The following is a 14,014-nucleotide window of genomic DNA, read 5'->3' on the forward strand; positions in this document are numbered from 1 at the left end:
ACAGGTTAACAATGCATAGCTCCAAAATAGGCAGATTTCTACAAAATACGGTACTCTTTACTCATGTTTCAAGAACAGACTACCGCTTTCTCTCACTTCTAAATTAGCTATATTGACTTCCAATCACCTATACCAGTGCTGGGCTGCTTGTGACACTCCCAGGTATTGTTGAACTCCAGTTCCCATCAGCTCCAGACAGCATAGGGAACAGTCAGGAATTATGGAAACTGTAGTCCAACAGTATCTGGAGGGTCAGTGGTTCCTCACCAACCTAACTCTGTAGGTGTAGTGAATATATAGTGTATATCTTTGTACCCAACAAAAAAACAAAACATGAGTACCTTTCAGTGCAGGAACATAATCCTTTGATTTCGTCAAGATGTGCTGATATTCTGCAATAGCATCTTTATATTTTCCTAGAATCTGTTCAATTGCTGCTGCCTTATAGATGCTATATATAGACTTGGGGTTCAGTTCTCTGGCCTTCCTGAAAGACTTCAATGCAGTTGTGTAGCCGCCTCTGCTCAGATAGGCCTCGCCTAGAGATTCCCAACAGTGGGGATCCTTTGGATCTGCTCGCAGAGCTGCCTGCAAACTGGGAACATTGGAATAGTAGTTTATATTCAGAAGTGTTCGGGCTGCTTTTGTTCAGTCCTCCATCACAGCCCCAAGTAAAACAAAACAGGCTACTATTGGGGGCTACCGATTTGAAACAGAATTTACACTAGTTTTGTTTTTGGTTTTTAAGATGTACCAATGGTTAATTTGGGGGGAAACCACCAGTCTTCACAAAAGCAGCACATTCAGTTCACTGGGACTCATGCAAGAATGCTATGGAAGCTGCCAGGTTCTTCTTCATCATTATAACATATAATGGTCACTTGTTACCTAAAGTCTCAAAGTAACTTGCACTTTTAAATAACCAAGTTTGGATGGCCATGTCCAATTTTTGTACAAACGTAGAATCCTGCACCCTGCATCAGAGAGTATAGCAAGGCTGCCTAGGAGCTCCATGACAACCCTACCCCATCTTCAGCCTCCAAACTTGTCACAATTTGCAGAGGCCATTCAGTTATACCAGAGGATTTTTTAAATTTAATTTTTGCATGTTATCCTTCCATCCTCAAGGTTTCTGAGTTCATGCTGCTGCTGCTGCAGGTTGGGGCTGTGGCTGGCTGGCTGGCTGGCAATGAGCTCGCAATAAGATGCTGTTGTAAGATGCAGGAAGCTGCTACTGAATGACCCTGTCAAGCTGCAACATACTTGGATTAACAGCAGCATCCCATGCACAGAGGCACTGCTTAGGGAGAGGTTAGGGGTGTTCATACAGTCCAGTGTGAGCCTTTTGTAACTAAAAAGTACAGTATTGCACCTCAAATGTTTTGCAGAGACAGGATAAAAGGCAGGTTGTTTGTAACTGTTACTGAAAATCAGCAGCAAACAGTCAAATTCACAGAAGATTTGCAGTTTTTTTAAAAAAATGTATATGTGCATTATCAGACCATCTGTTTATATTGCCTTTGCAGAAGACATTGAAATGCAATTATTCTCTTACTCTGCCACTGCTTGTGAATGTTGACCGGCTCTTAAGTAGTGAAGTCCACGACGAAGCCAGGCCCATTTTGCTCTCCCAGCACTTGCTCGTTCTGTTACCTCCGTCAAGATGGCAAGGGCAGTTTGCTAATGTACAAATATAAGGTTATGAATAGTTTATTATGTGTGCATATGGAATTACAAAGAACAGACAAAAGTGTAAGCACATTTCAGCTTAAGTATGAGTCTCTGAAGCAGGTTCTCAGCATTCCTACTACTGTAACAGAATCAAGCAAACACACAGAAGCTTTTCGAACTATATCCAGAGGGGTAGCAGTGTTTGTTCTTTTTGCTATGGCGTTGAGTTGGGGCATCTTAAAGATAAGCTTCAGCTGCATAAAGTGTAATTCTCAGCTGTAGGTATTTATTCACATGTAGGGACTGTAAGCAGTGAGGTCAGAAGGAAACGGAAGACATTCAAACAGTGACAATTTAATTAGAGCGAGAATGTATGCAAAATAAGGTAAAGTGACCCTCTGCAACACCAGGTGATAAAACATACAGGAAGAGAAAATGTTTATGAAATGTCTGCATTTTACAGCTATTCTGATCAGTGCAGTACATTAAAATGCTCCAACTTATTACAGTACCAAGTCTCCAAGCTCGGTGCTTAAGTCCACTACCGCTGCTCCAGCTTCCCCATCCGTTTTATCTTTTTCAAAAGCCTTTTTATAGCAGCCAAGTGCTCTGTTTTTATCTCCAGCTATATCCCTGTAGTATTGACCTAAGTAGTGGAAAGCACTTCCCAGGTAATTGTCCAGTTTTGCTGCCTGTGAAGAAAAATAACAACACAGTACATTTCAATCCATCGTTTTCATATGCAGGCACATGGCTTTTTAGCTGAGGAAACAAAAAACTAACAAAAAGGACACCAAAAGAGCACCTTCTCTCATAATATCCTGTGCACACTTTAAAATAATGTTTGGCACCTTTCTCTGGGTGCCCCCACTATCAAGAGCGAGATGGGTGGTGAATGGGAAAAGGGCTATCTCCGTTGTGGATTCCAGACCTGCAATGTCCTCCTCCCTTCTAGCAACCTTCAGCTGCAGATGAAGTCTTTTTTTATTATTATTTACCAGACCTTTTTAAAATGTGGTTGAGCGTCTAGGTTTTATTATGCTGCTGTGATTTAATGGGTTGTTGTTTTTTTACTAACCTACTAGCTTTGTACACTACTGTTTTACTGGTATGTTTTATTATTGTTGTTAATGTTTCTAAAGCTGGAAGTGGCAAGCTCATAATCTTTTAAATGAAATACATTAATGAAGGAAGGAAGGAAGAAAAGCAAGGAAATAATGAAATTTCAATCTCTCTCTTAAAATCACTAAGAATTCGTGTTTTCTGTGGAGCCATTAACTTAACACTCTGTCCTCATTATTAACCCAAAACATAAACTATATTTTATAATATAGTATAACTCTACATACATACATATATATATATATATTTCTCCCCTCCCCCACTCCTCTTTTGCTACTTTTGGTTCTCTTGTCTGCATCACAATATTTACCGTATTGGCCCAAATAGTGCTTTTTTCCCCTAAAAAAATGTTTAGGGGTACTCTCCTTTTCCTATTCATATTGAAATACTGCCCCTCAATGAGGCCAAACTTAGATTCACAAAATGTTTAGAGGTATGCGTACCCCCACGTACCCACAGAAAAAAAAGCACTGGGCCCAAATATAAGCCACACGAATAGACCTTTAAAATTGGAGGAGGGAAAAGAAAAAAAGGAAAAATACCCGACTATAAGCCACTCCCTTCCTCGCTGCTCCTGACTGCATACTTGGGGGTGGGGGAGACACGCTGCGTTGCTAGCGGCCTTTCCCCTTCCTCACTCTCTCTCCCTTCCCGGCCTCGGGGGAGAGGATGGGGGACTACGCACAGGGCGGGCGCCGCTTCACCACACTCCTGGCTGCATACCATAAGGTCGCAAATATAATACGCACTTTAACTATTCACGGTTGGAATTTGGGGAAAACGTGAGGCTTATATTCAGGCCAATACGGTATCTGGTAAGCTCCTTGGGGCAGAGGCCTCTTTTTGATGTGGTTTTATAACGCGGTGGGCATACCACTGGCACAATGTCAACAAATTTTTCTGAGGCTTAAAAAGCAGCATGGAGATTCGTATTTGTTCCCCTCATTTATCACCTCAAGGGGGCTTACAGGAACCTTTTGGAAGCAGCTAACTTCCGCACCACTAGCTTCTAATGGGTGTGGCAGGAACAACCTGAAACACATAGGTTGCATCTCTCACAATTCCCTTTCCGTCTCATGATAACCACTGTGTGTTCATCTGGAACATTCCAGAAGTGGGAGGAACACATAAGGAGAAAGATTTGGCTCCTTGGTTCCTTCACTCTGCCCTTGATTTTCCCACAGGCTAGTAATCAAGTTGCTGACCACTGTTGGAAGAGGGAAAATCATTATGAAATATGTTCAGCTGTAACCCATTTCCGTCCTCATGGTTTACCTTCAGAAACTGAGTAAGAGCTTTAGATTTATTTTTTCTTGTCTCTTCACTCATAAACCAATAAGTGAGGCCCAGGCAGAAATGGAAGTCGGCTATTTCAGCTTCTTTTTCAATAGCTCTCTGGAAACTAAAAAAAAGAGTTTTATCTTTATATATATATATATATATATATATATATATATATATATATATATATTTGTTTATTTCAAATTTTCTCCCCCAAATGAGCATGGTTTACCTTGTTTCTGCCTGATGAAAGTTCTTTTGCTGATAATGAATCACACCTTCAAGGTAGTCAGCTTCTGCTAAGTCTGGGTGGGTCTGCTTAAGCTCCTGAGCAATCTATAGTATAAAAAGTGTTAAATTCTACAGTTTCATATGGAGCAATGTCATATTTTTAACAACAGGCTGTATTATGGGGGGAAACAGGACATACTAACCTTCAAAGCTTCATCAACAAGCCCTTTATTGAGACAGGCCTCTCCTTTAAGAGCTATAAGCTTGGGATCATTGTTTCTATCCAAAACCTAGGAACCAAACGCATGTTTGAAATGTCAATCTTCAGAAAACTGAAGCTACCTTGTGAGGGAAATACTTATTAAACCAAACCTTATTAAAGTCTAAATAGTAGAATAATATTGCCACTCTGTGAACACAATGATTCCTCTGTCTCTCCGCCCAGAAACAGACAATAGTTTCAGAGTATTCAGTAAAGAGACCAGCTTTCCCCAATCACCACAACACTATGAAGGGGAAACATAGACTCAATGGAATTCTCCCTCCTATAAAGGCACAAAGGACCCCTCAGCATCTTAAACTGGAAAGCCTAAGGCAGATTTCATTTACCAAAGTTTTTTAAAGAGGGGAGGGAGAAGCTATTCACATACCTGTTCAAGGGAACTTATAGCTTCTTTTGCAGAGTCGGCACCTGGGATTTTAATCAAGGCCATGGCTTTGAAACGATGGGCAAGGTTTTTCTGCTGCTGATTGGAACTGGATTCATTAAGCTGTCCCAATATCTTTAAAGCTGCCAAAGAAAGAATTGTAATTCTATGTTTGACTTAAACTTGGTTTAAAAGACATTGTATTTGCCCATACAGTTTAACGTTGCTCTTTCGATACACCACCCATCAATTATGGATTGTAAAATAAACCACTAGCTTGAGAAGTGGTTGACATCTCAACATATTATCTGTACCCTATGAAGCAATTTCAAGAAAAGGCTATTACGATCTACCAGTTTGTAACCTATATTTTATTAGCACTATATAAAACATGTATTCCACCCCCACCCCACCCCCAATTTATAAGCCCACCTTTCACTGAAATGATCCCAGGGTGAGTTACAATACAAAACCAGCAATACAGCATGCCCAATTACTGTGTTACTATATTGGGGATCATAGAAATCTGAAATAACGTTAACGGAAAAATATTAAATATACTAAACACTGAGGTGTAGTACCAATTTATTGCATGTGCCTGCTACTATAAAATTACAGTGGCAGAGAAGGCTTTTTTCTGTTATTAGTATCAAGATTGTGGAACCAATCTTCCACAAGAAATCCACCAGATGCAAGAGCCCATTCTTTTTAAACAGACCTTGAAAACCTTTATTAGATTAGCCTTTGACTGCTGAGCATGTTAGTGGAGTGCTGCAATTCAAGCTTACCACTACTGCTTGAAATTGCTGTTCTACTGCCTCTATAGTAATTTGATTGCTTTATTCACTTTTTATTATTATATTGTGGTTGCCTGCCTTTGGGATATTTTATCAAAAGTTGAACTACCTTTTTTCTGAAGAAGTTGTATTTTAGCTCTGCAATTACCTTGATTGCAAGAAAGAACAGCTTCTTTGTATTTATGCATTTTCACTTGTGCCTTTCCTAAGTAACACCATGCTTCCGGACACTGGCTGGTCTGCTGCAAACCTGGCAGGAAAGATTTTGCATGTTTAACATGATTTAAACACATGAGTTCAGATGGTACTTGCAATTACTAGAATCTTAATGCTATTTAACTTTTCAATTCATGAATACCAGACAATAACCATAGCCTTATGTATATTTGATCTTAGTATCGGATATACATGAACAACCTCAAACCTACAACAATACACAAATTAGATTTCATATAGACTGGACATAAATTGTCACTCAGAACTAACTTTGAACTCCTTCCCTCAAAAAGTGTCTAATAATAATTTACAGTCTAGTGCAGAGTCCTAAAGACAGCATAAACTCTGAAAACTGATTGCATATAAGAATATATCAGAGCCCAAACTGGGAGAAAAAAAGATAGTTTGGCCAGACTCAATAATGCCTCCCTAAAAAACAAGAATAGCATTTCACTCCAAGTCAATCATATTATTCCTATAATATATATTATGTACACCCATTGTTCTCTTCCCATATCGCTCACCTTCTGTTAGCTTTTTTCCACCTTCATCATATTTTTTTTCTTGGAGAGACTGAATCCCTAATCCAATAAGGGCTGGCCCACTTCTTGAGTCAATATCCAACAGCTTCCGACAACAATTCAGGGCCTCATCAGTGAAACTGCCTAGAATACATGGAGGAATTTCCATTTGGTCACAGTTTAGAAGGTGAGAAGAAAACGAAAATCTCTCTAGTGCTTTCGCTATATTATTTTTCTGGCGTCGCATACTATTTTCTGAGTTGTCCAAAACAAATACTGAATGCCTTGTGGCATTCAGAAGCATTGCAGCTTCCAACTGCAATGGCTGAGCATAGCCATATTGGCTAGTGGCCACTGCCAGTAAGAGCAAGCTGCTTTAAGTTAAAAAATGCTTACATTAGCAGCTCTTACTGTTTTAATAGTATTTAGGCAAGCCTTTTGTTCTATGTTTGCTACATTGCTTGTTAAACTGTTACTTGCCCAGAGCTTTAAGAATGGGGCAGAATGTAAATCTGGATATAAATAAAGACCAGCTGCTTTCAGTACCGCACTTTCAACCAGTCTTGGGACACGTGATGGTACATAATGGAAAAGAAAGGAAGCAATAGCATATATGGCACACACATAGAGGCCAAAGGATTTGAAAGCTTTCGAGGTCAAGAATGCTGCCATTAATGTTAATCAGAGCAATACAGGAAAAGGAGATTATTTCAAGACCACTAAGGCAGCTTTATTTCTATGCCCACCAGAATTGTTTTCATTTATTTAAAATACTTATTAGCTGTTCTTCAGCTAAAGCTCTTGGAACAGCATACAAAAAGCAGGTGAACAAAGTGCAAGAGACAGGGAGGGGCAGATGCAACATTTGTCTTAATGAGTCGCTGAATTCCACCAACAAATTTTAGTTTTTTATTTTAGCTCCCCCTCCCTTTTAGAACCTCTTCTGTGACAAACTCAAATCTCCCAGATAATCTCAGAGCAACTCAAATGTATGAAAAAAGTACAGAAAGGCAGCAGATACAGTGGTCAAATAAAAGAAAGTACTGTAGTAAAGAAAAAAGAAAATAAATAAACCTAAAACTACCTGACTGAATGAATCGCAAGCAAAGAACTTCCAGAGGATAACTCGCAGCAGGATACAAAATCATCATATCTTCACAGGCCTTCTTCAGTCTGAAATCCTCATGAGGAAACTTATTTCAGGAGGAGAAAAGCAATTAGCAATGTAATAATAATAATAATAATAATAATAATAATAATAATTTTTATTTATACACTGCCCTCTCCAGCCAAGGCCAGGCTCAGAGCAGCTTACAAGCAATAATAAAAACAAGTTAAATGATTACAACTTAAAAACAAAATTAAAAAATACAACATTAAAATATTGAAACATTAAACTATTAAAATGTAGCCTCATCGCAGAAGGAGAAGGAAAAGAAAAAAGAAAGAGAGGGAGGGAGGGAATCAAATTGGCTCCAAGCCAAAGGCCAGGCGGAACAACTCTGTCTTACAGGCCCTGCGGAAAGAAATCAGATCCTGCAGGGCCCTGGTCTCATGAGGCAGAGCGTTCCACCAGACCGGAGCCAGAGTTGAAAAGGCCCTGGCTCTGGTTGAAGCCAATCTAACTTCCTTAGGGCCCAGGACCACAAGGGTGTTGCTATTTATGGACCTTGAGGCTCTCCATGGGGCATACCGGGAGAGGCGGTCCCGTAGGTACGAGGGTCCTAGGCCGTGAAGGGCTTTAAAGGTCAAAAGCAGCACCTTAAATCTGATCCTGTACTCCACCGGGAGCCAGTGCAGCTTGAAAAGCACTGGGTGAATATGCTTCCATGGCAGAGACCCCGTGAGGAGCCTCGCTGCAGCAATCTGCACCTGCTGGAGTTTCTGGGACAGCTTCAAGGGCAGCCCCGCTTAGAGCGAATTACAGTAGTCAAGCCTGGAGATGATTGTCGCATGGATCACTGTGGCCAGGTCGGGGCGGGAAAGGTAAGGGACCAACTGCTTGATGCGGGGAAGGTGGGAAAATGTAGCCTTGGCTGTTGCTGTAACTTACGCCTCCATGGAAAGGGAGGCGTCAAGGATTACACCCAAACTCTTAACGGAAGGCAATGGCACTAATTGGGCCCCCGCAATTACCGTATTTTTCGCTCTATAACACGCACCTGACCATAACACGCACATCATTTTTAGAGGAGGAAAACAAGGGAAAAAACATTCTGAATGAAACAGTGGATGTATCATTTTTGTGCTTCATGCTGTGGCCACAGACATGTGATCTGATGGTGAATTTGGGCTGACCCAATGCAAAGATCCTGAGGATCCATGTGGATCCATGCTTTGTAACCACGTTTTTGCACCATTGCAGCCCCAGACAACAGTGGGTGCGTGATTTGGGGGGGCAGGCTGTAGCCATGGACATGCTATGTTCTCTGGTGGTGAATTTGGGGGTGACCCAATGCAAAGATCCTGAGGATCCATGTGGATCCATGCTTTGTAACCACGTTTTTGCACCATTGCAGCCCCAGACAACAGTGGGTGCGTGATTTGGGGGGGCAGGCTGTAGCCATGGACATGCTATGTTCTCTGGTGGTGAATTTGGGGGTGACCCAATGCAAAGATCCTGAGGATCCATGTGGATCCATGCTTTTTAACCACATTTTTGCACCATTGCAGCCCCAGGCAACAGTGGGTGCATGATTTTTTGGGGGCAGGCTGTAGCCATGGACATGCTATGTGCTCTGATGGTGAATTTGGGGGGGTGACCCAATGCAAAGATCCATGTGGATCCATGCTATGTAACCACGTTTTTGCACCATTGCAGCCCCAGACAACAGTGGGTGCATGATTTGGGGGGGCAGGCTGTAGCCATGGACATGCTATGTTCTCTGGTGGTGAATTTGGGGGTGACCCAATGCAAAGATCCATGTGGATCCATGCCTTTTAACCACATTTTTGCACCATTGCAGCCCCAGGCAACAGTGGGTGCATGATTTTGGGGGGGGGGGCAGGCTGTAGCCATGGACATGCTATGTGCTCTGATGGTGAATTTGGGGTGACCCAGTGCAAAAATCCTGAGGATCCATGTGGATCCATGCTTTTTAACCACATTTTAAGTGGGGAGGGAAGGAAAAACACAGAAGGGCTAAGAATGCAGGAGTGGGGTATAACGGGAGAGAGGAAAGGAAGGCAAAAGTTTCCCCCACGCACCCACCCAAGCCAGCCAGCTCTCTCTCTCTCTCTTTCTCTCTCTCTCTCTCTCTCTCTCTCTCTCTCTCTCTCTGTCTCTCTCTCCCACCTGCATGTTTTCAGCAGCACCGGAGCACAGAGAGGAAGGAGCGGCAGTCTGCTTTCCCCTCTGCTTGCCTGGAGGGGAGGGGCTTTCCCTGCTCTTTGTTCCGTTTGAGCAAACACAGCAACGAAACAGAGAGGGTGGGCAGTAAGACCCTGAGGCAGAATGCAGGAAAGCACCCACTTCCTCTTTTCAGGTTTGTTTCCCTTCTCCCTGAAGCGCGGTTTGATTTTTGCCCGATTTTTCGTCTCCAGGGACCACACATTCGCTGCATAACACGCACAGACATTTCCCCTTCCTTTTTAGGAGAAAAAATCTGCGTGTTATAGAGCGAAAAATACGGTAGTAATTGCCAATATCCATTGGGGGTCAGAGGGAGGAACTTGTTAGCCATTTGTCAAAATTGATCCACACCTTCCACAAAGTGCTTTCCCACCCGCAGTGGGAGGGGAAAATAGATAAGAGTTCATCTTTTCTCCATGTCCATGAATGGGAACACAGAGTGAATAAATAGCATCATAAGAGCTGGGCATTCCCTCTTCCCTTCAAGGCAGTTGTCTGTAGATAGCTGTCAATTTCAAAGCAGGATGTTTTACCTTACAGCAAAATAAATAATCCTTACTTTTGACAAACAGTGAATGAACTCTCTGTAAGTCTTTTGATGCTCTTCACTTGGAATTGGGTCTGAGGAATTCACAGCCTCTTCAAATGCATTGAGGAGCTGAAAAACAAATAGTATAGGCACTGCAATATGGAACAACAAAGCCCAAAATGCAGCAAGCTTTTAACAAGTGATGGGCATTCCCTCTTCCCTTCAAGACAGTCTGCTCACACTGGTGCTCTGATCTCAACTTTTATTTTCCTTTTTAAAAAAATAAAAATCAACAACTGTCACACAGTTCATACAGTTACACACAGTAGGCACAATGGTTTGGTCCTAAGATTACCAAACTAATATGGTAAAATTGTGAATACTGTGTATTGCTACCAAAATTGCTATTTTGCCTATTTCTGTCCAACATGCAGCATGGCTTATTTTCCCATACTACAATTTCCAGTGCCAGGAGCATGCCTGAAGTTCATTTTAATCACCAGAATGAATAAAAGACGGACAGGCAAATAAAAAGGATCTCACTATGATCCTGTTTGACTTTGGGTGAAGGTAGCCAAAACATTTCCTGCCTTCAACCACAAGGTGGAGCTGGTGACATTCAAGACTAGTGGGAGAAAAGAGATACGTTTGTTCTCTCTATGTTCATCCTACGCATCATACATATTTTCAAGATTTTAAAAACAATTGTAAAATTGCTCTTGGGGTGTAAGCTAGAAAGTCTCCATGACATCACAAGCATTGGTCAATTGGCACTATCCACAGCAAGATTGTCTGTTGATTTACAGAATGGTGGTTTTTTTTTCAGAACTATGACTCTATACAAACCGCTTCAGCTAGTTAGTTTGATTCAAGAACAGAACAGAAGCAAATAATGTACCACGTTAAGGGGAAGATGCAGGAAGGACCAATTTAGTGAAATAATTCAGCTCGAGCAAGTAAGCCAAAGCACATGAAGCAGGGATTGAAAAAAATTACCCCAATGCCCTAATGTAGTTATGTGTTATAAGCAGGACTACTGCTTATACTTTCGCACTGCCAAATATTATTTCTACCCTAATAGGTTTTGTGATTTACAGCCTCCAGTTTGTATAAACCAAGAGCTGGGCATATGCCATTTAGTCATAGCCTCAAGCAGGCAGTCCTCAGAAAATCACTGTATCACTTCCCATCTGTAAGATGGAAATTCGGAATTATTCCTTCCAAGCTGTTCTAAGAATCAGCTACAATTGTTATGCTGAATTTTATATAGATTTATTGTCTGAAAAACAATAAATATAGCCAAATCAGGGGACAAACCCTTACCAATTGCTGTGTCTCATTATCCTGAAGATGTGTGCCTTCTTCCAGTAACTGGACCAACCTCTTCCATAACTGATGAAGCTCAGCTTTTTCTGCACCTTCTTCCTGTCGTATTTTTATTAGCTTCTGCCATGTCCGAGCCACCTGTCCAAAGAAAACCAGTCAAGCCTCAATGTCTTCTCAAATCTGAGACATTTATCGCCTTTGACTACTGGAGCACTGGAAGACATTTCCCAATTCCAGAGATCAAGGCGTATGCCTTTTAACGTAAATGAGATGTCAGAAGCAATAAGGTGTCAGTGTTATGAGATGATTTTGCAGTCTTCCTTCTTACTGCTGCCAACCAAGTCACACAGCTATACAGATTCTTTTAGTGGTATGGTATGGGCAGTATCTCTCATGACATTTCAAATACCTTGATACAGGTTGCTTCCACACTAATGTTTTCCACATCGTGTGCCTTTATTGATTGATTGATTGATTGATTGACTGATTGTAATAAAATGCAATCGCAGCACCAGCCTTGCCTAGTATGAACAGCAAAGCACTACTGGGGCTTTTATGGGCTCCTCACTTCCTTTTCCCATTTAAACATAGACATAAGCATATTTGACTGCACCTTGCTTTCATTTTATAGTGGGTAGTGGAAAAGTGATGAATTAGCCTACCAGCTACCCCTCAAACAAACTTTAGATTTGGGGCAATGAAGTGTTTGATTTCACAAAAAGGGACGCTTTAGTCACTGGCTTCCTCTCATGGTTGTTCCTTTTTAAAAAGAGAGAGAGAGAGAGCGCGTGCGCAAAATATTGCTATTCCATTATTTAAAAATGGGAGAGAGAGAAGAAAAAAGTAATTAAAGTCCTCCTGCAGGCTTGTGGAAACAGAAGTTGACTCTTGAGGCAATGTAATGGACAAAAAAAAGGTGCAACCACAGCCAAGACTGGTGAAGTCATAAAGCTAGTAAATATTTCTGCAAAGGAAAATTTGGTGTGTGCTTTTTGGCAAAACAAACAAACATTGACTACTAACACTGATAACAATAAGTTACAACGAACATGAGAGCGACTAACCTGAAGGTATTTTCTCTCTCGCTGATACAGTTCCACAAGCTTTCTACATACTTCACACCATTTCTGTTTATCAGTGCTGGGGGAGAAAGACAAAATGTCTACAATATAAGGGTGCAATCCTATTGTACCTGGAAAGGCGGTTTCAGGAGACATAAGATTTTGTAGACCTGCAGATGGAGCAGGAAACCCACCCTTTGTTGCACTGGCTGTCCCTCTTTCTAGATCAGTCCTCTGAGGGCAATAGGAGGGGGAAAGGAATGTGTTGAGGTTGGATGGGGGGGGGGGGTTCAATCTGCCAGCCCTGGAGCTGCCTACTACTTTCCCCTCCAGACTCCCCCCCCTTTAAACCCTGGCTGGGGTGAACCACATAGGGCTCAAAACTTGACAGTTCTACTGCCACATATTTTTCCTTATATGTCTCTGCCTGTTAAGGAAATCCTCAGTTAACATACTTTTTTCAATTTAAAATATTTGTTTAACAATCTGCTCTTTTGTACTTCTTTTTTTCCAATTGTGGCTTTTTCCACTCCATCTTCAACCTGTGAACCTTGCTCCCTGCAGTCCTCTCTCCCCTCTTCTTATGCCACCTTGCAGTCTCCTTTCCCCTTAGGTACTGGGGACCTTCCCCTTTGCTCTTCCTGCCAACATTTCCTCTATAATTAGTATCATAATATTCACTTCAAGTAAATGTTTAGCTTATTTTTTAAAAATGCTGTAAAATAGTTGATTTCCTACCTTTCATAGAGTTCCAGGAGTTTCTGATACACATTAACCAAATCTTCTCCGACATCTGCATGGTTTGTTTTTTCATATAAATTTGCTAAGCCCTAGGGGAAAGTGAAGCATATAACTTTTGAAGCAAATCCTTGTCACAACTATCATCTCCATATTCATATCCATTCCTGAGATATAACCATGTTACTGTTTAATAGTTTTTGAAGCATAGCATTTCAAGGTTCATCAAACTGACTGTGTGAAGATAACACTGCAGAGGCAGTGAGTAATTTGTCTACATTCTCCACATCATTTATAACTTCTAAGCAAGAAATACTAGACTTGTTACATGTAGTCAGGAAGATGCCTAGAAGATAGGCCAATGTACAGTCTCCTAAATTTGAATCTAATGTTGCATACTATTTGCAGAATATTTGCATTTTACTCATATAAATATATGGAATAGGGAAATAGAACCAGTCATATTACAACATCAACTGGGATAGCTCACTCTGTAGAGCATGAGGCTTTTAATCTCAGGGT

The 14,014-nt window shown here is 41.2% G+C and overlaps 1 protein-coding gene across 3 annotated transcripts in view; it reads right to left on the reverse strand.

Moving 5' to 3' along the window:
- SKIC3 (SKI3 subunit of superkiller complex) overlaps positions 1 to 14,014 on the reverse strand; it is a 43,995-nt gene that overhangs the window by 27,588 nt on the left and 2,393 nt on the right. For all 3 annotated transcript variants that reach the window (XM_082191336.1, XM_082191337.1, XM_082191338.1), the window contains exons 4-17: positions 13,493 to 13,584; positions 12,758 to 12,833; positions 11,691 to 11,831; positions 10,398 to 10,496; positions 7,571 to 7,679; positions 6,490 to 6,630; positions 5,898 to 5,999; positions 4,956 to 5,095; positions 4,509 to 4,595; positions 4,307 to 4,410; positions 4,069 to 4,195; positions 2,184 to 2,363; positions 1,556 to 1,680; positions 342 to 595 (exon numbers count right to left, since the gene is read on the reverse strand). In XM_082191336.1, coding sequence (XP_082047462.1) covers positions 342 to 595; positions 1,556 to 1,680; positions 2,184 to 2,363; positions 4,069 to 4,195; positions 4,307 to 4,410; positions 4,509 to 4,595; positions 4,956 to 5,095; positions 5,898 to 5,999; positions 6,490 to 6,630; positions 7,571 to 7,679; positions 10,398 to 10,496; positions 11,691 to 11,831; positions 12,758 to 12,833; positions 13,493 to 13,584 — 1,777 coding nt within the window. The remainder of the gene's footprint in view (positions 1 to 341; positions 596 to 1,555; positions 1,681 to 2,183; positions 2,364 to 4,068; positions 4,196 to 4,306; positions 4,411 to 4,508; positions 4,596 to 4,955; positions 5,096 to 5,897; positions 6,000 to 6,489; positions 6,631 to 7,570; positions 7,680 to 10,397; positions 10,497 to 11,690; positions 11,832 to 12,757; positions 12,834 to 13,492; positions 13,585 to 14,014) is intronic.

The sequence above is a fragment of the Podarcis vaucheri genome (genome assembly GCF_965113315.1).
Source record: "Podarcis vaucheri genome assembly, chromosome: 11".
NCBI classification, from domain to species: domain Eukaryota; kingdom Metazoa; phylum Chordata; class Lepidosauria; order Squamata; family Lacertidae; genus Podarcis; species Podarcis vaucheri.